At 45.7% G+C, this 26,702-nt stretch overlaps 1 protein-coding gene across 11 annotated transcripts in view; it reads left to right on the top strand.

The window, feature by feature from the left end:
• The window catches only part of HDAC4 (histone deacetylase 4), a 1,159,747-nt gene that overhangs the window by 868,352 nt on the left and 264,693 nt on the right, over positions 1-26,702 (top strand). For all 11 annotated transcript variants that reach the window (XM_069225509.1, XM_069225507.1, XM_069225510.1 and 8 more), the window contains one exon: positions 15,128-15,233. In XM_069225509.1, the coding sequence (XP_069081610.1) occupies positions 15,128-15,233 (106 nt within the window). The remainder of the gene's footprint in view (positions 1-15,127; positions 15,234-26,702) is intronic.

The following is a 26,702-nucleotide window of genomic DNA, read 5'->3' on the forward strand; positions in this document are numbered from 1 at the left end:
GGACACACTCAACACAGTTGTGTCTCCTGGCACAAATAATATGGCATTGGGCGATTCACAACCACATTCGCCTAATAGCACAATTTATTCCAGGAATTCAGAATCAGTTAGCAGACAATCTCTCTCGGGATCACCAACAGATCCACGAATGGGAGATTCACCCCCAAATACTAAATACTTACTTCCAGAGTTGGGGAACACCACAAATAGATCTATTTGCAACAAAGGAAAACGCAAAATGCCAAAACTTCGCATCCAGGTACCCACAAGATCAGTCTCAGGGCAATGCGTTATGGATGAGTTGGTCAGGGATATTTGCTTACGCTTTTCCCCCTCTCCCACTCCTTCCATATCTAGTAAACAAGTTGAGTCAAAACAAACTCAAACTCATACTAATAGCACCAACATGGACAAGACAACCTTGGTACACAACACTACTAGACCTTTCAGTAGTGCCCCATGTCAAACTACCAAACATACCAGATCTGTTAACGCAACACAAACAACAGATCAGACACCCAAATCCAGCATCGCTGAATCTAGCAATCTGGCTCCTGAAGTCCTAGAGTTCGGACACTTAGACCTTACACATGAATGTATGGAGGTCATAAAACAAGCTAGGAAACCTACCACTAGACATTGCTATGCAAATAAGTGGAAAAGATTTGTTTATTACTGCCATAATAATCAAATTCAACCCTTACACGCATCTGCCAAAGACATCGTAGGATACTTACTACATTTGCAAAAGTCAAAGCTAGCTTTTTCTTCCATTAAGATACATCTTACAGCAATTTCAGCTTACCTGCAAATTACGCACTCAACTTCTCTATTTAGGATACCAGTCATAAAAGCATTTATGGAAGGTCTAAAGAGAATTATACCACCAAGAACACCACCAGTTCCTTCATGGAACCTCAACATTGTCTTAACACGACTCATGGGTCCACCTTTTGAGCCCATGCACTCTTGTGAAATGCAATACTTAACATGGAAAGTTGTATTTTTAATTGCCATCACATCTTTAAGAGGAGTAAGTGAGATTCAAGCATTTACCATACAAGAACCATTTATTCAAATACACAAGCATAAAGTAGTTCTACGGACAAATCCTAAATTTTTACCAAAAGTCATTTCACCGTTCCACTTAAATCAAACAGTAGAATTACCAGTGTTCTTCCCACAGCCAGACTCTGTAGCTGAAAGAGCACTACATACATTAGACATCAAAAGAGCGTTAATGTACTACATTGACAGAACAAAACTAATTCGAAAAACAAAACAATTATTTATTGCTTTCCAAAAACCTCATACAGGAAATCCAATTTCTAAACAAGGCATTGCTAGATGGATAGTTAAGTGCATTCAAACCTGTTATCTTAAAGCAAAAAGAGATCTGCCTATTACACCAAAGGCACACTCAACTAGAAAGAAAGGTGCTACCATGGCCTTTCTAGGAAATATTCCAATGACCGAAATATGTAAGGCAGCTACATGGTCTACGCCTCATACATTTACCAAACACTACTGTGTAGATGTGCTAACGGCACAACAAGCCACAGTAGGCCAAGCAGTACTACGAACATTGTTTCAAACAACTTCAACTCCTACAGGCTGAACCACCGCTTTTGGGGAGATAACTGCTTACTAGTCTATGCACAGCATGTGTATCTGCAGCTACACATGCCATCGATCGGAAAATGTCACTTACCCAGTGTACATCTGTTCGTGGCATTAGTCGCTGCAGATTCACATGCGCCCACCCTCCTCCCCGGGAGCCTGTAGCCGTTTAGAAGTTGATCTTGAACATCTGTATATTTGTAAATATATTACTTTAAAATACATTATGTACATTACTCCATTGCATGGGCACTATTACTAGCATACACAACTCCTACCTCACCCTCTGCGGGGGGAAAACAATCTAAGATGGAGTCGACGCCCATGCGCAAGGGAGCCGAAATGGGAGGAGTCCCTCGGTCTCGTGACTCGAAAAGACTTCTTTGAAGAAAAACAACTTGTAACACTCCGAGCCCAACACCAGATGGCGGGATGTGCACAGCATGTGAATCTGCAGCGACTAATGCCACGAACAGATGTACACTGGGTAAGTGACATTATATATATATGATATCAAGTCCCAGCAGATTCTATTTTGGCTACTAACACACATAAAAGGGCCAATAGTCAAGCCACAGGGGACTCTCCTCCCCCAGATAAGGAGAGTAAAAAGATTGATGCCACAAGCAGCCTGCTGTATCGCCTCTCACTAGCTTTACTTGCGAGATTTGATCGGGCTCACTGGGATAAAATGGAGGAGCTCCTCCAATATCTCCCAGATGAGCGCCGTAAAAGAGGGAAACAGATTGTCACTGATGGGCAGACAAGTAGTAATAATGCCATCAGATGTGCCCTAGATGCCACAGACACAGCTGCATGCGGTATCAACAATGACGTTTTAGTTGGGAGACATCCCTAGGTTAGGTGCTCAGGTTTTAAACCTAAGGTACAACAAGCAGTATTGAATATGCCCTTCTATAAGGAGCATCTTTTCAGCCCTCAAATGGACTCCACCTTTGAGAAGCTGAAGAAAGACACATACTGCACAGGCCATGGTAGTTTTAATATCTCTTTCATAAAGAGGCACTTTTCGTGGCCTCACATTTCAAGGTGGTTACAAACCAATGACCTCAAAGGCCTCCACATCTCAGGCCAGACAGGATGATTCTGCAAAGGCTCATATAGTGGTAATGTATGAAGCTGGCTTTTTCATATACTATATCAAAATGAGATATAGTGTGCACAGAGTCCAGGGGTTCCCTAGAGGCTTAACAGAGGTTAAAGTAGATAATACTAATGCTCTCTTTTGTGGTAGTGTGGTCGAGCAGTTAGGCTTATCAGAGGGTAGAGGAAAGCATTTGGTGTACACATTCAGACACTAGAGGAAGCACACACTCAATGACTTAACTCCAGACCAATGGTTTTTATATAGCAAAAATATATGTTCGATGGCATGTGTAGCTGCAGATACACATGTTGTGCATAGTCCGCCGTCTGGTGTTGGGTCGGAGTGTTACAAGTTGTTTTTCTTCGAAGAAGTATTTTCGAGTCCCGAGACCGAGGGACTCCTTCTCCTTCGTTCCATTGCGCATGGGCGTCGACTCCATGTTAGATTGTTTTTTTTCCGCCATCGGGTTCGGACGTGTTCCTTTTCGCTCCGGGTTTCGGGGCGGAAAGATAGTCTTAACTTCGGAAAACTACGTCGGTATTGTTTCGCTCGGGATCGGGTAAGAATAGAATCAACACCGAATCGTGAAGAGCTCCGGTAGCCCTTCGGGGTAATTTCGATCCCCCGTCGGGGCCTGGTCGGCCCGACCGCGTGTAACATCGACACTGATGGAACGGACCCCGTTCCGATTCTGTCCTAAATGCCACAATAAATATCCATATACAGACCAACATTTGGTCTGTAACTTGTGCCTGTCGCCCGAGCACAAGGAAGAAACGTGTGAGGCCTGTCGTGCGTTTCGGTCCCGAAAAACGCTCCGTGACCGGCGAGCCAGAAGATTGCAGATGGTGTCCACGCCGACAGGACACCGAGAGTTCGAGGGACAAGGAGAAGAAGAGGAAGCCTTCTCCATCCATGAATCGGACTCGGAGGAATTCGACGTCGAAGAAACCGTGAGTAAGACGTCGAAGCAAGCACCACACAAGAAAACAGACAAGGCCCAGGGGACGCCACTGCCAACAGGCCATGGCTCAACCCATAAAGTAGGTGACCGTCCATCGGCACCGAAAAAGGCCGAACTGGTGCCGAGATCGTCCGACTCGGGTCGAGACACAAGCACGCAGCAATCTCGGGACCGAGAAAGTTCTGCCGAAAAAGATCGACGCCGAGACAGCGGAACCGAAGCTGCTCGGCGCAGAGACAGCGGCACCGAGGAAGATCGACACCGAGAAAGCTCGACGCCGAAAAAGAAAAAATTCGCCTCGGAGCCGAAAAGAAGCAGAGACACAGTTTCGGTGCCAAAACGACCAGCAACCGAACCAACTGCCAGCTCATATACAGAGGAACAATCACTGTCCTCTCAAATGCGCAAACACAGATTTGAAGAAGAGTTACAGACCACTGATGTAGACCACACACAAAAGCGGATCTTCATACAAAGTGGGACAGGGAAAATCAGCACTCTTCCCCCAATCAGGAGAAAAAGGAGACTCGAGTTCCAAACTCAAGAACAAACACCACAAAAAATGGTGAAGAAGGTAACTCCGCCACCCTCTCCTCCACCTGTAACTCACATATCACCGGCACAGACTCCGGCACATTCACCGGCTCATACCACCATGAGCCAAGATGACCAAGACGCTTGGGACCTATACGACGCCCCAGTATCAGACAATAGTCCTGAGTCGTACCCTACCAAGCCCTCGCCACCTGAGGACAGCACAGCGTATGCACAGGTGGTAGCTAGGGCAGCAGAGTTCCATAACGTGTCGTTACACGCAGAACCTGTCGAGGATGACTTCCTTTTCAACACCCTCTCCTCCACCCATAGCACCTACCAAAGCCTGCCTATGCTTCCAGGAATGCTAAGGCACGCAAAGCAGATCTTCAAAGAACCGGTCAAGAGTAGAGCGATAACTCCAAGGGTGGAGAAAAAATATAAAGCACCGCCCACGGACCCTGCTTTTATCACCTCACAACTGCCACCAGATTCAGTCGTGGTAGGGGCAGCTCGCAAGAGAGCCAACTCGCACACATCAGGCGAGGCACCACCTCCGGATAAAGAGAGCCGCAAGTTCGACGCAGCTGGGAAAAGGGTCGCAGTACAAGCTGCAAACCAGTGGCGCATCGCGAACTCTCAGGCGCTCCTAGCGCGATATGATAGAGCCCATTGGGACGAGATGCAGCATCTTATCGAGCATCTGCCCAAAGAATTTCAAAAACGGGCAAAACAAGTGGTTGAGGAGGGACAAAACATCTCCAATAACCAAATACGCTCCTCTATGGACGCAGCGGACACAGCTGCAAGAACAATAAATACCGCAGTAACCATAAGAAGGCACGCATGGTTGCGCACATCTGGCTTTAAACCGGAAATACAGCAAGCGGTGCTCAATATGCCGTTCAATGAACAGCAATTGTTTGGACCCGAAGTGGACACGGCAATTGAGAAATTGAAAAAGGACACTGACACAGCCAAGGCCATGGGCGCACTCTATTCCCCGCAGGGCAGAGGCACTTTCGGCACCTTCCGCAAAACAACTTTCAGAGGGGGGTTTCGGGGTCAAGCCACACAAGCCAGCACCTCACAATCAACACCGTCTACCTACCAGGGACAGTACCAAAGGGGAGGCTTTCGGGGCCAGTACAGAGGAGGACAATTCCCTAGAAACCGGGGAAAATTTCAAAGTCCAAAAACCCCTACAACCAAACAGTGACTCACAAGTCACTCAACCCCTTCACACAACACCAGTGGGGGGAAGACTAAGTCAGTTTTACAAATCCTGGGAGGAGATAACAACAGACACTTGGGTCTTAGCAATTATCCGACATGGTTATTGCATAGAATTTCTCCAACTCCCTCCAAATGTCCCACCAAAAACACAGAATATGTCAAAACAACATTTAGACCTTCTAGAACTAGAAGTTCAAGCATTACTACAAAAGGACGCAATAGAATTGGTACCATGTACACAAGTAAACACAGGAGTTTACTCACTGTACTTTCTAATACCAAAAAAGGACAAAACACTGAGACCAATCCTAGATCTCAGAACACTAAACACCTACATCAAATCAGAACACTTTCACATGGTCACGCTACAAGACGTGTTACCACTGCTAAAGCAACAAGACTACATGACAACCTTAGATCTAAAGGACGCGTATTTCCACATACCGATACATCCCTCGCACAGGAAATACCTAAGGTTCGTATTCAAGGGAATACATTACCAATTCAAAGTGTTGCCGTTCGGTATAACAACCGCACCAAGAGTATTCACAAAATGCCTAGCAGTAGTAGCTGCACACATCAGAAGGCAGCAAATACACGTATTCCCGTACCTAGACGATTGGCTAATCAAGACCAACTCCCTAACAAAGTGTTCACAACACACAGATTATGTCATACAAACCCTCTACAAACTCGGTTTCTCCATCAACTACACAAAATCTCACATTCTGCCGTGCAAAACACAGCAATACTTAGGAGCGACAATCAACACAACAAAGGGAATAGCCACTCCAAGTCCACAAAGGGTTCAAAATGTTCACAAGGTTATACAAGCCATGTATCCAACACAAAAGATACAGGCAAAGACGGTATTAAAACTCCTAGGCATGATGTCCTCATGCATAGCCATTGTCCCAAACGCAAGACTGCACATGAGGCCCTTACAACAGTGCCTAGCATCACAGTGGTCACATGCACAGGGTCACCTTCTAGATCTGGTGTTGATAGACCGCCAAACATACATCTCGCTTCTATGGTGGAACAGTATAAATTTAAACAAAGGGCGGCCTTTCCAAGACCCAGTGCCACAATACGTGATAACAACAGATGCTTCCATGACAGGGTGGGGAGCACACCTCAATCAACACAGCATCCAAGGACAATGTGACGTACATCAAACAAAACTGCATATAAATCACCTCGAATTGTTAGCAGTATTCCTAGCGTTGAAAGCATTTCAACCCATCATAACCCACAAATACATTCTTGTCAAAACGGACAACATGACAACAATGTATTATCTAAACAAACAGGGGGGAACACACTCGACACAGCTGTGCCTCCTGGCACAAAAGATATGGCAATGGGCAATTCACAACCACATTCGCCTAATAGCACAATTTATTCCAGGGATCCAAAATCAACTAGCAGACAATCTCTCTCGAGATCACCAACAGGTCCACGAATGGGAGATTCACCCCCAAATTCTAAACACTTACTTCAAAATTTGGGGGACACCTCAAATAGACCTATTTGCAACAAAGGAGAACGCAAAATGCCAAAACTTCGCATCCAGGTACCCACACAGGCAGTCTCAAGGCAATGCACTATGGATGAACTGGTCAGGGATATTTGCGTACGCTTTTCCCCCTCTCCCTCTCCTTCCATATCTAGTAAACAAATTGAGTCAAAACAAACTCAAACTCATACTAATAGCACCAACATGGGCAAGACAACCTTGGTACACTACACTACTAGACCTGTCAGTAGTACCCCATGTCAGGTTGCCGAACAGACCAGATCTGTTAACACAACACAAACAACAGATCAGGCATCCAAACCCAGCATCGCTGAATCTAGCAATCTGGCTCCTGAGATCCTAGAATTCGGACATTTAAACCTCACCCAAGAATGTATGGAAGTCATAAAACAAGCTAGAATACCATCCACTAGACACTGCTATGCAAGCAAATGGAAAAGATTTGTTTGCTACTGCCATAATAATCAAGTTCAACCATTACATGCATCTCCAAAGGAAGTAGTGGGATACTTACTACATTTACAGAAATCAAATCTAGCCTTCTCTTCCATAAAGATACACCTCGCAGCAATATCTGCATACCTGCAGATTACCCATTCAACTTCACTATTTAGGATACCTGTCATTAAAGCGTTTATGGAAGGCCTAAAAAGAATTATACCACCAAGAACACCACCTGTTCCTTCATGGAACCTCAACATCGTCTTAACAAGACTCATGGGCCCACCTTTTGAACCCATGCACTCATGCAAAATGCAATTCTTAACGTGGAAGGTTGCATTTCTCATTGCCATCACATCTCTAAGAAGAGTAAGTGAAATTCAGGCGTTTACTATACAAGAACCTTTTATTCAAATACACAAAAATAAAGTAGTCCTAAGAACCAATCCCAAATTTTTACCAAAAGTTATTTCGCCGTTCCACTTAAATCAAACGGTAGAACTACCAGTGTTCTTCCCACAGCCAGACTCAGTAGCTGAAAGGGCACTACATACATTAGACATCAGAAGAGCACTAATGTACTACATTGACAGAACAAAAGAAATTAGGAAAACAAAACAACTGTTTATTGCATTTCAAAAACCTCATACAGGAAACCAAATATCAAAACAGGGTATAGCCAGATGGATAGTTAAGTGCATCCAAACCTGCTACCTTAAAGCAAAGAGAGAACTGCCCATTACACCAAGGGCACATTCAACCAGAAAGAAAGGCGCTACCATGGCCTTCCTAGGAAACATTCCAATGAACGAGATATGTAAGGCAGCCACATGGTCTACGCCTCACACATTTACTAAGCACTACTGTGTAGACGTGCTATACGCACAACAAGCCACAGTAGGTCAAGCCGTACTAAGAACTTTATTTCAGACTACTTTCACTCCTACAGGCTGAGCCACCGCTTTTGGGGAGATAACTGCTTACTAGTCTATGCACAACATGTGTATCTGCAGCTACACATGCCATCGAACTGAAAATGTCACTTACCCAGTGTACATCTGTTCGTGGCATTAGTCGCTGCAGATTCACATGTGCCCACCCACCTCCCCGGGAGCCTGTAGCCGTTTGGAAGTTATCTTCAACATTTGTACATTTGTAAATATATTACTTAAACCTTAGTTGGTACATACTTATTCATTCCATTGCATGGGCACTATTACTAACATACACAACTCCTACCTCACCCTCTGCGGGGAAAACAATCTAACATGGAGTCGACGCCCATGCGCAATGGAACGAAGGAGGAGGAGTCCCTCGGTCTCAGGACTCGAAAATACTTCTTTGAAGAAAAACAACTTGTAACACTCCGACCCAACACCAGACGGCGGACTATGCACAACATGTGAATCTGCAGCGACTAATGCCACGAACAGATGTACACTGGGTAAGTGACATTTTCATTTCTTAATTTATTTTAGAACCACAAGACTCAAGTTGCAGGTAATTACTTCAATAGATTTGTATTTCACACATGTATCAACAGTACTTTGAAATCGATAAGCTATACTGTTCTTGAAATATTGGCAATAATGTGTTTTAAAAATGAACATGTGCAATTTTCAGAAACAGTTCCTGGGGGGAAGAAATGTTAAACAGTTTTACAGGTGAGTACAACACTTACGGTTTCAGTCTCTGGGTTTTAGAAAGTCCTCCGGTTGGGGTTCAAGTTAACCCCAAACACCCACCACCAGCAACACGGGGCCGGACCAGTGCAGAGGTCAAACATGAGCAATTTTAACGTGAGCTCCTATGCTGACGGGGTACTCTGAATTCGGCCTGCCTGCAGGCAAGTACCTGCCACTCATGGAGCAGACCAGGGGAGATTAGAGGAGCACTGGAGGGGCCTCAAGTAGGCACCAAACACACACCCCCAGCGGCACAGGGGCGGCCAGGTGCAGGGTGCAAACAGGACGTCGGGTTTCCAATGGTGGTCTATGAGGGAATCCTGGGGTCACTGAGAGGCTGCAGGCGAGGTCTAGGTGGTGTCTCGGGCACACCACCGGTTGGACAGGGAGGAGGGCCACCTGCTGAACGTGGCTGCACCGGGTGTCAGTCTCTCCAAAGCCTGGGTACTGCAAGTGCAGTGGGTCCTTTGGCGTTGGATATCTTCATCTGGGATTCCCTCTGCAGGCATTGTGGAGGGGTGGGAGGGGTCAACCCAGGGTGGGCACTTGCTCAGAATCGCCTGGGGATCCTCTCTAGCTGGTTGGGCAACCTAGACATGGCCCGTGGGCGTCAGGTGCAAAGTGGTTGGGACTCACGCATTCGGAGTGAGGTGGGAGTCCTTAGTTAGTTTTTCTTTGACAGGTCCACTGTCTTTGAGAGTTCTTGGTCCTTTTGGGAGCAGGGCAGTCCTCTGGAGCTTAGCAGCGGTCACTGGTCCCGCTGGATGCGTCGCTGTTTTTTTGCAGGTTCTTGAAGCAGGAGACAGGCTGGTAGGGCTGGGGCCAAAGCAGTTGTTGTCTTCCTTCTTCTCTTCTGGGGATTTCAGCTAGGCAGTCCTTCTTCTTCTTGTAGGTCACCAAGAATCTGGTGAGCTGGGTTCAAAAAGGCCCTTAAATCCTTAATTTAGGGTCGTTTTAGGGGTCAGAGGGCAGTAGCCAATGGTTACTGTCCCTGAGGGTGGCTACACCCTCCTTGTGCCCTCTCCCTTTGGGGAGGGCACAAACCTAATCCTATTGGCGCCTGTCCTCTAAACCAAGATGGAGGACTCTGCAGGGAGGGGGTCACCTCAGCTCTGGACACCTTAGGGTGGTCCTGGCTGGGGTGGTCACTTTCCCTGTTTTCACTAATTTTTCCACAGGACTTGACGCCAAAAGCAAGCAGCTCCACTAGCTGGAGTACCCTGGGGCACTGTAATCCGAGGCTTGAGCCTTTGAGGCCCACCGCCAGGTGTTACAGTTCCTGTAGGGGGGAGGTGTGAACCACCTCCACCCAGGACAGGCTTTGTTTCTGATCACAGAGTGCACAAAGGCACTCATCCCAAGTGGCAGGCTGGCACAACCCAGTCAGTCCTACACTAACTAGCAGTTTGGCTAACGTACAGGGGGAATCTCTACCATGCCCTCTATGTGCATTTTTCAATAAATCTCACACTGGCATCAGTGTGGGTTATTGTGCTGAGAAGTTTGATACCAAACTTACCAGTATTCAGTGAAGCCATTATGGAGCTGTGGAGTTCGTAATGGCAAACTCCCAGATCATATTCTCAGTATGGCTACACCGCACTGACAATGTCTAAGAACGGACTTAGACGCTGCAGGGGCATATTGCTCATGCAGCTATGCCCTCACCTGTGGTATAGTGACCCTGCCTTAGGGCTGTAAGGCCTGCTAGAGGGGTGACTTACCTATGCCACAGGAAGTGGTTTGTGGGCTTGGCACATGTCGACTTTGTCTTTTTCTCCTCACCAGCATACACAAGCTGCAAGGCATTGTGCATGTGCTTGGTGAGGGGTCCCCTAGAGTGGCATAATACATGCTGCAGCCCTTAAAAACATTCCCTGACTATAGGGTCCTTGGTACCATGGGTACCTTTTACAAGGGACTCAACTGTGTGCCACGGTTGTGTCAATTGTGGAAACAAAGGTACAGTTTTTGGGAAATAACACTGGTGCTGGGGCCTGGTTAGCAGGATCCCAGCACACTTTTAATCAAAGGTGGCATCAATACTAGGCAGAAAGTGCGGGGTAACCATGCCAACAGTGGAACTTTCCTACAGGTAACAACACAAGAGATAGAGGTAAAACCACCACCACGCGCTCCTCTACCTCAACAGCTAAACAGTGACTGTCTACCTCTTCCCGCCCCCCACTCAACACCTGTCAGTGGACGACTTCAAGATTTTTGTACACAATGGTTCAGCTTCACTTTGGACCAATTGGTCCTATCCATTATCTAACATGGTTATTGTCTGGAGCTCATTATTACTCCTCCAAACATTTCCCCTCAGTCTCACAATCTCTCACAGGAGCACTTTCTCCATTAAGAGGTACAATCCCTTCTTTTCAAAGGAGCCATCGAGCCAGTTCAAATACAATATCAAAGAACAGGAGTGTACTCCCGACACTTCCTCATTCTAAAAAAAGATGGCTCTCTCAGGCCCATTCTGCACCTAGGGCCTTTAAACCATCATATTCTATCCAAACACTTTCACATGGTCACTCTTCAATACGTTATCCCACTTCTACAGAAGGGCAACTTTAACGACCACCCTAGATCTCAAGGGCATCTACTTCCATATCCACAGTCACCCTTCACAACTCCAATACCTTAGATTCGTGATTGCAGGAAAACACTATCAATTCAAGGTTCTACCTTTCGGAGTCACCACATCTCCCTGGGTCTTCACAAAGTGCTTACCAGTAGTAACAGCATACTTCTGTAGCCAAAATGCCAACACCACACTCAGTTGACAGTGGACTTTCTGCACAACCCAGGTTTCACACTCAACTTCCTCAAATCCCACCTTTAACCTCTCCAGATACAGCCATATCTAGAAGCTATATTCAATGCAGAATTAAGGATTGCCTACCCCAATCCAAAACGTATTCACAACTTTCAGTATCTCCTCCCCCAGTTTCAAGAGAATTGTTTGTACACGGTCAGGACCATAATGCACCTGTTAGGGATGATGGCTTCCTGCTTTGCCATAATTCCCCATGCCAGACTCCCCATGTGTCCTCTACAGCAATGTCTGTTTCATCAGTGGGCTCAGTTAAAAGGTCACTGGGAAGATCTGGTGTTTAGACCACCATACTCACATCTCTCTGCTATGGTGGAACACCATCAATCTCTTGAAGAGGTGGCCTTTTCTGGACCCTGTGCCTCATATTACTCTCACAACAGACTTCTCACACACAAGCTGGGGCGCTCACCCTTAGAACCTCTCAATGCAGGGCCATTGGGATTCTCATCGTACCCATAAACAACCTAGCACTTCAGGTGGTATTTCTAGCCACAAAAGCATTTATTCATCACCTCTCTTACATAGTTGTGCTAGTCTGCAAACACATTATGACAGCAATGTATTATCTTCAGAATCAGGGGGTGACAAAGCCACTCTAATTGTCACAACTCTCTCAGACAATATGGAAATGGGCTCTCCACTATCACATTCACATAGTGGCAGAGTATCTCCCAGGAATGGACAACGGCTTTGCAGACCTGCTCAGCAGGATGTAGCAACACGTTGACAAATGAGAACTTCACACACAAGTCCTTCAAACTTACTTCTGAAAGTGGGGAACACCTCAGATAGATCTTTTCAACGCAGCAGAAAACACAAAATGCCTAACTTCGCTTGCAGGTTTCCCACACCCTCAGTCCAAGGGTACTGCTCTATGGATGAACGTTTCAGGGATATTTGCCTATGCTTTTCCTCCTCGCCCTTTCATTCCATTTCTAGTTTGACGGATCAGTCAAACATCTCTCAAAATGATCCTTGTAGCTCCAACATGGGCACGCCAGCCCTGGTTCACCACACCACTGGATCTCTCAGTATCCTCCCACGAGAAGCTTACCAACAGGCCAGACCTTCTCACTCAAAACTGAGGTCTGGTCAGACACCCAGACCCCAAATCTCTCAACCTTGCAATATGGCAACAGAGGTCATACAGTTTGATTATCTAGATCTGCCTGGAGAGTGCATGGACATCCTTAGAGAAGCTTGTAAATCCACTAACAGAGCATTTTATGCTACAAAGTGGAAATGCTTTGTTTGCTACTGTCAACCCAAAAACATTAATCCCATCAAAGCTACTGTCCAAGACATTGTCTGTTATTTGCTTCATTTACAAAAAGCTAATTTAGCTTACACTTCCATTGGCTTACATCTCGCGGCTATAGCTGCTTACTTACAAAACAGACAACACAAATTCCTGTTTAGGATTCCAGTAATTAAAGCATTCATGGAAGGTCTTTAACAGGTTATTCCACCAAGAATGGCCCCTGCACCATCATAGAACCTCAGTATTGTCTTTACTAGGCTTATGGGTCCTCCTTTCGAGCCGCTTCACTCATGTCCCCTTCAGTACCTCTCACGGAAAATTGCCTTTTTAGTTGCTATCACATCTCTCAGGTGTGTTAGTGAGCTCCAGGCACTAACCTTGGAAGAATCATTCTTTCAGATTCATAAAGACAAGGTGGTTCTTTGCACCAGTCCAAATTTACCACCTAAGGTGGTCTCTCAATTCCATATTGATCAATCCATTTACTTACCAGTCTACTTTCTGCAGCCTGACACAGTTGCTGTAAGAGCTCTCCACACTTAAAAGTTTAAACTTGCATTAATGTTCTACATTGATTAAAACAAAAAATAAAAAAAAAGAGTTCAGAAAAACTAAATAGATTTTTATAGCTTTCTCATTACTAGGTGGAGAAACCTTGCTTTTTGTGATTTGGTGTAAATCCATTCAGTAGTTTTTAAGAAATGAAGGTTCATATTTTCTGTATATATCATGCCATAGAAGATATAGAGCTATAATCTAATTAGCTCCCACCACATCAACAACAGTGGGGTAGCAGCCATCTCAGGTATAAGAACTCAAAAAAAAAAAAAATACGATTTAAGGGTGCAGGTTAGGGATACCCCTGGGACACCATCGCGTTTATAAAAAAAATTAAAATAAAAAAAACATGGAGTGACATAGCAATAGTTTTTAAAGGGGATATTGCATTTCCCAGCCCCGTCCCCCACTGATCCTTCTTCTGGTCCCAGGACCATATTTCCCTGTGCTGAATCAATTGATAAGTGGAGGGGGCATGCCCCTCTGACACGCAACCCAGCCTCATTAAGGCCCTGTGGACCCCATCCTCTGTGATGACACATTTAAAGGATAGAGGGGTCTCTGCAGCCCCCTCTTCGAGCCTCTTCAGTTCCCTGGGACACCCCATTTTTTTTAAATAGGGGACCCCATCACTTGGGACCCGATACTTTGCAGTGCCCTACTTTATATATCCTGATCTGCTCACCCTTTGATAAGGCCAATAAGCCACTTTTTATTTTTTATTTCAAATTTGCTAAAATAACTGGTATCAACATTAGGATACCAACAATAGGAATTTGCAGCCCCTCTCTGAAAAGTGCTCCAGCTCCAGTTCAGTTCAGCATCTATCACTTTTATGGGCAAACAAGTATTTTGGCCACCAACCAGACTTATTGAAGGGCGTGGTCAGTGTCGTGACATTTACAAACAATTGCAGTTAGACTGGAGCACAAACATTTGAAAGGATCTGTTTCACAGTATTTTGAAAGCAATGTCTAGAATTAAATTAACAAATCACCCCTGCCTCATGTCCCTTGAAGCTAGGTGAGTTGTGAAAGCTTATCATTCTAAAAGTTGAGCCATGGTTCTAAAAGTTAGGGAAGCATCTCCAAAAGGGAATACATGCTTTTTGCAATGGAAACTCACGCAATGCATCAACAATCCACATGCTTGTGATTATGGACTGTTGGACTGTGGGGGTGTTCATCACAATGTTTGAAAGTTCTGAAGCCTTCCAACTAGCTTTGTTGTTCGTCACAACTTTGGAAAGCATGACCTCTATTTCTTTTTTTAAACAGACATGCACAAGATTGAGGTTTCAATTTAAACTCATCTCTTTTTATCTATTGGTTTCTACAGTGCATTCGTGGACGCAAAGCAACGCTAGAAGAGCTACAAACAGTCCACTCTGAGGCACACACTCTTCTCTATGGTACTAATCCCTTGAATCGGCAGAAACTGGACAGTAAGTAGCTTTTTGGTACCATAAAGCAGAGGTAGAAGGAGGAGGAATTGCAGTGAGTGGACTGGGCCTCACTGAGGCTCAATGTCGAACAGTTTTGTATCACATTAATGTACAGGTCAAAGCACTGAAGGACTGATACGGAATAACAGTGTTGCAGATGGATAGTAGTGGATTTTAAAGTGTGGCACAGCATGAAGTGTAAAATCACAATAAGGCACAACAGTGACAAATTTGGGGATGACTTTGCCCTACAAAGCATTACAGTATAGAGTGAGCTCTCTAACTCTACAGTATGGCATCAGTAGAATCCCTGCTCATAAATTGAGGCTAAGGTATATCAGGCCCTTCGGGTGTATATTGAATCCTGTTAATTTGGACATTGTTAGCAAACATTCAATCAGACAATGTGGGCAAATAATGCATCCAAGTGACAGGGGCTGTGGGCATACATTGAGCCGTAGAAACAGTCACTTTGTGGGCATTTAATAAATGCAAATGATGTAGAGCTGTGTGGGCCTTGGATAGTGAGCTGTAGCGCACCATTGGTATAGATTAAGGCCTGTGGGCATAAAATGTTTCCCTGTGACATTGAGCACTCTGTCCATATTCTGACAGCAAGTATTAAATATATTATTGGCACACATACAGTTTCTGACTGTAGCATACTTTGTATCTAGGCACTATCTGACTGTATAGACCTAATTTAGCAGCTTGTGAAGAGACATGTACAAGTGACAATTCCAGTGGTTATGTGCCAGATATAACCGATATTGAGTATAGGCTGTGTGCACATGTATTCAGCTTACTCTAGATGAAGTACTGTAGGCATGGATTAAGTGTAAGCAATACCAACACATCTTTCTTTTTAGTGCATGCAAATGATAAATGCCCTCCAGTACATATAATACAAGCAACATTGCGCATTGTCAGCATGCATTGCATGTAGGTGATCTGTGTTATCACTTACATTGTGTACAAGTTTTATCGCTAGTACTACATGCTTAATATATATATATATATACACAGTGAGCTCAAGCACGATTGAACCCTGTGGACAAACTGTTTTACCATGTTAGTTCTGCTAGTATATGTTATGATTTATGAGCTTTCCACAGAGTCTGTGGCATTCACTCTGTTGGGAAGGAACCCTAGCTGGTATGTTGTCATCATGTGTACCTGAATTAATATCCAATTAACAAACTACATTAACTTTAATAAAACATCAATTAACTGATGAGGTAAAACCAGATGATCTTGCTGGACTTATTATCAGGAGACATTAATACACAAAATATTCCTTAATAGTGTTTCTCTGACTTCCTCTGGTTTGCCCGAAAAAAATAATTCAGTGTTTGCTATAATATGCAAAAACCCTTTTGTGAGCAAGAGCACAGGTTGCCTCCAGAAGTTATCTTTCTATGTTGTACCCAGAAGGAACCTTTGGTTTAGTTCTATGCTGACAATCCAGCTAACGGTACAAGCACCTCAAATTAAGTGGAGTGTTTATTGTGGCAAAGCACCCCATTTAACTCCTTCTCCCAGACTGGCTCTGGTATGTAAGACTTTAATCATACAACCAAGGCACCTGCCCTTTAGAAAAGCCCCTAAATCTCACCTTGTTTATACAAGCCCTCAACTTACAAAAACTGACACTTTTACTTGTGCCTTGAGATGCAGATCTGAATCTCTGCTCCCACATTTGTTGCCCTACTGATGCTTCTAGACTTTCACAGTGTGCTAGGATGTCCCTGTGGAAAACACCTGGTTTCAAGTTGTGCCCAGACCGCAAGAAAAGAACCAACCAAGGCGAACCAGTCTTTGGTTGCTTCTGTTTCTGTTCAGGGAGGATCTGGCCGGGTATTTTGGGCAGGACTATTCCTGTTTGAGCAAGGCAAAAACTGGTTTGCTTTTGGCTGGGTCCAAACTAAGGTGGCATGGTGTGCTAAATAACAGTGGACTGTGGTGCACCCCTGAGTAATTACCGATAGATGAGAATAAACCAAGTTTTGCTCATAGGGGATTTCCATGTATAGTCATTAGCGTTGAATAGTTCCGCCCGCCTGCGGGGACCCCAGAGCACTTTTTCCAATATACCTTCTTAAGTGTTCATGTTCGCCTTACTTCAGGAAGGCCTGCAAAGTCACTTAAGAATGTCCATCTGCAGCCTAGACGAAAGGCTACAGTGTCCAAAATTCTTCATCCAGTTTTCTTTAAAAAGGACAAAGTTAAGGCACATGCATTCAAATGCATGAATGAGTTGAACATTTAGCAGAAAAAATCCTTCACAAACCTTTTTATATTGCAAAACAATGATGGCATGCAGGGCAGTGTAGCCCATAGGCTGCCATTATCAATGAAGAAAAAGGAGTGTGACTTTAAGAACAGCCAGTCCTCCAGTATCCCATCATGCAGAGAGAGAGGCAGTTACCTTAGTTCTTTTTTCCGGCTCCTGCTGACAGGACCCTGGAGCATCAAGCTTGACCTTTGTAGGTTTTGTCTTAAAAAATTCAGTGAAAATCTCAGTGACAGCTGTTTCACTCGATGTCTTTTGACTTTCTTTCTTGATTTGTGTCTTTTTCTGACTGGAATTAACGCATTTTTCCCAGTAAAAATGCCTTCTCTATTTGACAGATGTCCACGATGTGGCAGAAAAAAGGCCAAAACAGACTCTCATGATGTCTGTATCATCTGCCTGCCGTCTTCACACATTCCTGCCTCCTGTAACATCTGCAAGTCATTTTCCAGACGTATCCTAAGTGACAGGGAGAAGATACGCCTTCAAGGGAGAGCAGATAGACGACACCACAAAGCCAGTGGGACCTCTGAACTAAGGTTAGGTCAGTCTTCCACCAGAGCTCTTCACTCAGCCTCCATTGGATGTGAAAGAGTCTGGGAGGCGTTTTTCTGCAAGAAGACACCTAGAAGTCGGAGAGAAAGATCAACGTCGAGGAGGCAGAAACGGAGAAGGATCTACTCTTCATCGGCTTTGCACCATTCCCCTTCTCTGGGGCTTCTTCCTTCGTCACCTTCTCCTCACACCTCTCCTCACCAGCTGCTACGCCTCCTCCTCAACCTTCACCTAGAAGTCTGACTCCGCTGCGGCCGTCTGCTCAGGTTCTCCTGGCACCCTTACCACCTCCATTGCCTCAAGTGCCTATCAGCGCCCCAGCTCCCAGACCATGCTCGAGATCGCGCCATCATTCTCGTCATGGCCATCAATCATCTGGCCGTTCAAGGTCAAGACATTCCCATCACAGACAAAGATCAAGATCACGTGCCTACCGTCATAGAGATTCCTCGTCCTCCACCAAAGACTATTCACCTACACTAACAGATTCACCTCAACCTCGTTCCCTCACTGGTTGATGATATCAATACCTTTCATGAAGTTCTAGTACGAGGAGCGCCAAAACTCAACATTCCGATAGTTGACCTGACTCCATCTACTTCGATTATATTCGAGACTCTCCAGCAGCGCATAGCCGCCAGACCTTTGCTACCACTAGTACCTGGTCTTCTGGAACCCGCTATAGAAGTCTTCCTTACACCGGCTACAACTAAGTCTGCTCCCTCCAGACTGTAGAAAAAGTATTGTCCTCCAGAACAAGATCCTTTGTTTCTGCGTTCCGATCCTCCACCTTATTCAGTGGTAATACTGGCTGCCTGCAAATCTCATGCTACTTCTCTGTCTTCTACCTTTCCTCCTGACAAAGAGAGCAAGAAAGTGGATTCAACAGGCCGCAGAGTCTGTAGGTTGGCTGCAACCTCCATGAAGGCTGCAAGCGCAACAGCCCTCTTGGGCAGATATGAACGGGCCATGTGGGACTCCCTACTGCAATTCGTAGAACACCTCCTGAGAGATCAGAAGGAGGATTTATTTGGAAATCGTCCAAGAAGGTGCCATGGTCTCTAACCAGATCATTAGTGCAGCGGTGGACTCTTCCTTACTCTCTGCACATACATACTGCCACGGGGTAATGCTAAGGAGACATTCATGGCTGAGTCTAACATCACTGAAACCGGATGCTCAGCAACGCATTCAGACCCTGCCATTTTCAGGCTCCACTCTGTTCGTCTCTCACGCCGAAGATGAAATGGCAAGGATGAAGGCTGAGGTGGACATATTGAAGGCAGTGGGCCTTGAAAAACCCAAAGAGCAGCGAAGGCCCGTTCAACATGTCCAACGTCTCTATTCTACTCAGAGGGTTCAAACCCCTCAGTGTCTGCCTGCAAGAACTCAGCAGGAATTCCAAAGATCTTACCAGCCTCATCAAAACAACAAATAGTACGAACAACACATCAACCCAATCAGTGTTATTGACAACCTTTGGCCTCGAAACCCTGAAAGTTTTCTTCCCCCGCGTCCGTTACCCACTCCGGTGGGGGGAAGCGTCACCAAGTGCCTGGCAAAGTGGCAACAAATTACAACAGACCCTTGGGTCTTGAACTTTGGCCAAAATGGGTATTGTCTAAGGTTTTCCACCCCACTACCAAATATTCCGCCGAAGTCCACCACTTCTTATCTCGGTCTTCTAAAGGCAGAAGTTTCCATCCTCCTGGAAAAGAAAGCATAGAACCCATTCCCCTCAACCAGCGGGGAAAAGGCATTTACTCAAGATACTTACTCGTTCCCAAAAAGTACAAGAAAGAGTTCAGACTCTTTCTAGACCTGAAGATTGCCAACAAAAGGAAAAGTTCAAGATGCTGGCCTTACACCAAATATACCCCTAGATTCACCAAGCGGACTGGCTTTGCTCAGTAGACCTACACAATGCCTACTTTCATATCTCCATCGTAAAAAAGCATCGGACGTTCCTGAGATCTGTTGTGGGACAAGATCACTTCCAATACACCGTCCTACCATTTGGTCTCAAGTCAGCACCCAGAACTTTCTCCAAATGGATGGCTGTGGTGGCAGCACATCTTTGCAGACACCGAATCTTCGTCTACCCATATCTGGACGACTGCACTTCGAATGGACATGTGATCTCCTTTATCAGCGAGGGCTTCATGTCAACTGTCTCAAGTCCACGACAGTTCCTGTCCAGAAACTGCACTACTTAGGAGCTACCATAAACACACTACAGGCAAAAGTGTGTCCTTCGGAGGAACGACGCTTATCCATTCTCCAGAAGTGTTATGCGCTCTAAACTATGTATCACCCAACAGTGCACACAGTCTCCTCACTTCTAGGCTCCATGGCCTCCTGCATCTTTCTGACACCCAACGCTCGCCTCCACATGCGACCTCTTCAGGAGTGCCTGGAGGACCAATGAAATCAACTGCCTGGAAACTGGGTTGACCGAATCTTTTTGTCCACCCACGCAATCAGATCCCTCGCTTGGTGGTATTCTCCAACCAATCTCTTACAAGGGATGCCTTTCCGCCCACAGCCTCCAGCACAGTCTATTGTGACAGATTCCTCTCTCCACAGATGGGGAGCTCATATGGGTCACCTACAAACACAAGGCCTCTGGTCTCCCAAGGAGGCGTCATACCACATCAATCTCCTCGAGCTCCATGCGGTGCACCTAGCTCTCAAGGCATTTCTCCTGTCATTTCACCACCGACACCCTACTTGGCCAGACAGACAATACAACCACCATGCATTACCTGAACAAGCAGGGGGGAATCAGATCCAGAGGCCCAGACAATATGGCATTGGCTCCTAGCCAGGAGGTTGAACATAGTATCAACTCACCTTCCAGGTGCTCAGAATGTACAAGCGGATGCCCTCAGCAGAGTTAGCGAAGAGAACCACGAGTGGGTGCTCAACAAAGATGTCGTTCAAGATATCTTCTGTTTGTGGGGGCACACCTTCTATTGACCTCTTTGCCACAGAGGAAAACAGAAAATGCTGCTACTTCGCCCCCAGGTTTCCCCATCCAGAATCATTGGGGAATGCTCTATGGATAGACTGGTCCAACACATTTCTGTACGCCTTTCCACGAATTCCACTGATCCCAGAAGTCCTTCTCAAACTGTCAATGACGGCAGCCAGATTGATCCTCATTGCACCAGAGTGGCCGAGGCAGTGGTTGTTCCCGGACCTCCTTCACTGGTCGCTCTGACCACATCTCATGCTGCCATGCATGCCAGACCTCCTAACAAAATTCGGAGGGCAGATGAAACACCCCAATCTCTCCTCCTTGAGTTTGGCAGCATGGCTCCTGAATTAGTACAGTATGGACACCTAAATCTTCCACAGGATTGTTTGGAAATCCTAAAAGAGGCGAAACCGCCATCAACCCGTTCGGCATATTCCTTCAAATAGAAGCGATTCTGCATCTGGTGTTCCTCCAAAATTATAGACCCTTGCCAGGAAGATTTCATTCTTCCATACTTGTTACACCTGGCTAAGTCTGGTCTGCAACTCTGTTCAATTAAGGTCCATCTGGCAGTTCTGACTGCTTACAGAAAAGGTCCTTTGCAAACTTCTTTCTTTAGGATACCAGTCATCACAGATTTCTTAGAAGGATTAAAGAAGGTCTTTCCTCCAGTTAGGCGCCCTTCTCCACCAAGGGAGCTTAATGTGGTCCTTCCGCTCCGGATGCAAAATCCATTTGAGCCCATACACAAAGACTCTCTCCAACACCTAACTTGGAAAACTGCTTTCCTTGTGGCAATTACATCAACACAAAGGGTTAGCGAGATTCAGGCTCTCTGTGCTCACGAGCCTTACACGGTATTCCACTCCTCCAAGTCAGTGATGCAAACACATCCTAAATTCCTGCCCAAGGTTATCTCTGACTCATATCAACCAGTCAGTTTCCTTGCCCACTTTCTTTCAGAACCCATCTACTCCAGCAGAGAGGGCTCTCCACTCTCTAGACATAAAGAGGGTTTAAAATTCTACTTAGATAAGACCAGATAACACCAGACAATTGTTTGTTAATTATGGTCCGGTTCACACCGGTCTGGCCACCTCCAAACAATCAATCTCTAGAAGGATTGTCCCCTGTATTCTACTTTGCTACCAACTAGCTAACAAAACCCTCACTGGCAGACCAAGAGAACGTTCTACAAGAGGCAAGTCCGCAATGACTGCATTAATGAGGAATGTTCCTCTAACAGACATCTGTAGAGCTGCGACTTGGCGGTCTATTCACAGGTTCACTAAACATTACTGTTTTGACTCTGACTCCAGGACAGATGCTCAAGTAGGACAGTCTTCTCCCAGGAATCTCTTTGCTTGACAGTGTATTTCATTATTCTTCTGTCTATTCCTTTGCGGTTAATGGGATGGCCTTGCTATTCTATTCAACGCTTATGACTATACATGGAAATACCCTACGGGAGAAGGAATAGTTTCTTACCTGTAACTCCAGTTCTCTCGTAGGGGTATTTCTATGATAGTCATAAGCAACCCTTCCTTCTCCCTGGTGGAGTAGACAAGATAATATCTCAGGCTTATCATTACTCTCAGCTAGGACCGCCTACAAAAAGATCTGAGGTAACTGCCTCTCTCTAGGCATGATGGGATACTGGAGAACTGGCTGTTCTTAAAGTCACAGTCTCCTTTTTCTTCATTGATAATATCAGCCTATGGGCTACACTTCCCTGCATGCCATCATTGTTTTGCAATATAAAAAGGTTTGTGAAGGATTTTTCCTGCTAAATTTTCACCTCATTCATGCATTTGAATGTATGTGCCTTAACTTTGTCCTTTTTAAAGCAAACTGGATGAAGAATTTTGGACACTGTAGCCTTTCATCTAGGCCGCATATGGACGTTCATATGTAACTTTGCAGGCCTTGCTGAAGTAAGACGAACATAAACACTTAAGAAGTTATATTGGAAAAAGTGCTCCGGGGTCCCCACATGCGGACGGGGCTATTCAACGCTTTAGACTATCATGGAAATACCCCTACGAGAGATCTGGAGTTACAGGTGAGAAACTATTCCATTCCACCCATCACTTTTTTGTATACTTCAGTGCAATAGCCTAAGCTTGGCAGGTATTTCTAGATGTCGGTCCCATGCTCATGGTGCTCATTGTGCCACTGGGCCAAGCTACACCTGACTGAATATCTCCAACCATTGTGAAACTGGTCTTGCTTGTGTTCTGGTTGTGGGAAGTTCTGGCCTGGCAGTTCGAGCTGAAGTGTTCTGTTGGTTCAGAGTCAAGACTGATTTCCATTAGGCTGGGTTTAAACTGAGGTGGCAAGGTGTACAAAATAACAATGAACTGGCATGCAGCCCTGAGTAGCTCCAGTGGCAGAGATTAATTCAAGAATTCCACTGATCACTTTTTTGTATATTTCAGCATGACTGCAAGAAACAGATGTGAGTCATGCACCTGCACGAAGTAGGTCTCTAGTGCTTGGATTCCAGTCGCAATTCCAAGTTGTGCCACAAATGTGGACATATTCACACAAACGCGATCCAAGGGCCGGATGCAAAACTCTACATTATTGAAGGAGATCACACACGAAAAACAGGTCCTGGGTTCCTTCCCTCCAACCCTCCTGTTCTGTTGCATGCCAGCTCATGGTACCGCTGCTGCAACAGATACGTTTCCTGCTTGAAATCTACTGGTACGTCAAAATTGAAGTCCAAGTATAAAAAGACAAAGTGGGTCTCAACCCCGTTCCCCGACTCAATATCCAACGAGAAGGCACACAAGGACTTCAAGATGAACTAGCCTAGCCCTTAGGTGTATCAGTGCAGTCTGCTTATTGAGCAGGTACACACTTGCATTAAGGGACATGGCTAGTGAGATTTTGCCAACAGGTCCTAAAGATTTCTGGCTTTGTTGGCCAAGACAATAGATGACAGCCGCCAAGACGCAGCGAATATGTACTTTGGACTGGCTTGTACACTGCTGACTGCACTGGCAGACTTATTGGCACCAGTGTCCTGCTTAGAAGGCAATCATGGAAGAGGTGAACTGGGTGTTCGAGGCATGTGTAGATACACAAGTTTTGCATACTCCTGCCATCTAGTATTGGGCCAGGATGTGTGCAATTTGTTTGTCTTCAAAGAAAGTCTTTCAACTCACGAGGTTGAGTGACTCCTCAGTGATACTGCACAGGGCATCGACTGCGTTGTTAAATTTGTTTTTCTCCACCAACAGGTACGGATGTGAGTGCTACTGCTTTGAGTCTAAATTGTCATCAGTTCTTTCTTTCTGTCCTATCCCATTTCTGTCTGTATTGTCTTCGATCTTGTTCTCTTCTCTTGTGCATCGAGTCACAACCAAGTCGGCGCACGATCATTGTCGACCGTCGAGGGCATTGATACTCGGGCCTTCCATCCTCATCACCGAATTTGTCTTCCACATCATGACCTTCCGGTGATGGAACGAACGCCATTCAGAGTTTGCTAGCATTGCCACGCAAAATACTCCAGTGCGGACTCCTACGAAGTCTGTAACCTCTGTCTCTCCCCAGAGCATAAGTAGGCCGACTGTGAAGCCTGTCGAGCTTTTTGCTTGAAAAAGACACTGCAGGATCTTTGAACATGTCGCGTCAAAATGCTAGGCAGATCTAAAGACAACACTCCAGCCCTCTTTGAGCAATAGGATGTTGAACAAGTACTCGATCCAGAGGCTTCGATGGCCAAAAGAGAGGCCTTCTCCATCGAGGCAGGCTCAGAATTAGACATGGAGTTCGAGATCTCCATTCAAACTGGCTCAGTGAGTATGCTTCCCTAATCCCCCACCCGCAACCCTCCCCCAAGAGCCTCCCCTCCTCCCTTCCGCCCATCACCACCTCGACTCAAAACCACCAAAAGGCTGACGCCTCCACAACAAGAGACCCTGGGACCATTACTGCCTGTAGGCCATGGTAGGCATTGAGATTCCAGTTTGGACGTCCCGCCATCCGGCTCAGTGCCAAAACATCACTCGAAACCCAAAGCTTTGGTGCTGACAACTGCCTGTACTTCCATTCCCTCAGTCGGCACGTTCCTGCGTGTCGACGCCAAAACAAAAGCTTGCAGCTAAAACGAAATCATCATAATTGGTGCCAAAAAAGGCTGCAGAAATACCTGTGAAACCCATTCTCCACAAACTGCAGGAAAGACTGGACTCCAAACAAAAGTAGCTCCAGATCCAACCTGGATGGATATTGGCAAAACCACCACCACCACCTCAGCCATCACCTTCCAAAGGGCAACACTTTTTTCAGGAGGACTTGGACTTTCCCATTCCAGCCAAAAAGAAGTCATCTGACAAAGCCACTTGATGCTGACTCCACCTTCTCCACTGCCACGGCCACCTCTTCCATATGCAGAACCTTGCCACGGCCACCTCTTCCATATGCAGAACCTTCTCCACCAATACCAGACATGCCTCATTCCCTGTATTCTGACATAGCCATTGGACTTTTCACCTCAAGGCTCCCCTACATATGCAACAGGATTGTGTGACCCTTTAGACGACTCCTTTCAGGTGCCCCATGACACTGACCCCTGTGACACATACGATGTGGATCCGCCAGGAGACAGAGATCCAGATCTGTACCCAGCATGATTTTCACCCCCTGATGATGCAAAAACATATCAGGAAGTTATAGCAAGGGCAGCCACTTTTCATGGGGTGAAATTACACAAAGAACCTCTAGAAGAGGTCTTACTGTTTGAAACGCTTTCATCCACCCACAGAAGCACCCAATACTTGCCAATGCTAAAAGGCATGCTCCGCCAAACAAAGGATATCTTCAAAGACCCTGTCGGGCCAGAGATATCACTTCTAGGGTTGATAAGAAATATAAAGCCTCATCCTCCGACCCAGTGTACTTATGGGGACAAGTATCACCTGATTCCTTTATGGTAACAAGTGAAAGAAAGCAGGCTAACTCCCAAGCATCAGGAGACTCTCCACCGCCTGACAAAGAAAGCAAAAGGATTGATACTGCAGGAAAATCGGCTGCTGCACACTCAGCAAACCAGTGGCACAGTGCCAGTACTCTGAGGCTATTAGTGTGCTATGTCCATGCTGACTGGGATGAGACAGAGGACCTCCTCCAGCATCTCTCAGATGATCACAAGCAAAGGGCTCAGGCAGAGGGGAAACTAATGTTCGATGGCCTGTGTGGCTGTGAATACACATGCTCGGTCTACTCCAGCCATCTAATATTGGGTCCAGAGTGGTGCAAGTTGTTTTTCTTCAAAGAAGTGTTCTGAGTCACAGGATAGAGTTACTCCTCCTCTTGGTGATGGTGCGCATGGGCACCGACTCCTTTGTTAGATTGTTTTCTCTCTGCCATCAGGTTCGGACTTGTGTGTCTTCGCTCTGTCTTTTGACTCGCTCCGGTTCAGAATCTTTCCTCTGTCTTACCCTCTTTTGAAAGTATTGTTTCCTCTTGCGCTTTTCCACCTTAGCGCTTGCTTCAAATCGGATGTCGGGCAGGGCACCGACCAAGTTTCCTTTGAGGCGTCCTCGCCCAACTCAGGCCTACCTTACTAAACGGCACCGACGGATATGCCATCCTGATAGAACGGACTCCGTTCCGTTTCTGACCTCAG

Source organism: Pleurodeles waltl, chromosome 3_1 (assembly GCF_031143425.1).
Source record: "Pleurodeles waltl isolate 20211129_DDA chromosome 3_1, aPleWal1.hap1.20221129, whole genome shotgun sequence".
Classification (NCBI taxonomy): domain Eukaryota; kingdom Metazoa; phylum Chordata; class Amphibia; order Caudata; family Salamandridae; genus Pleurodeles; species Pleurodeles waltl.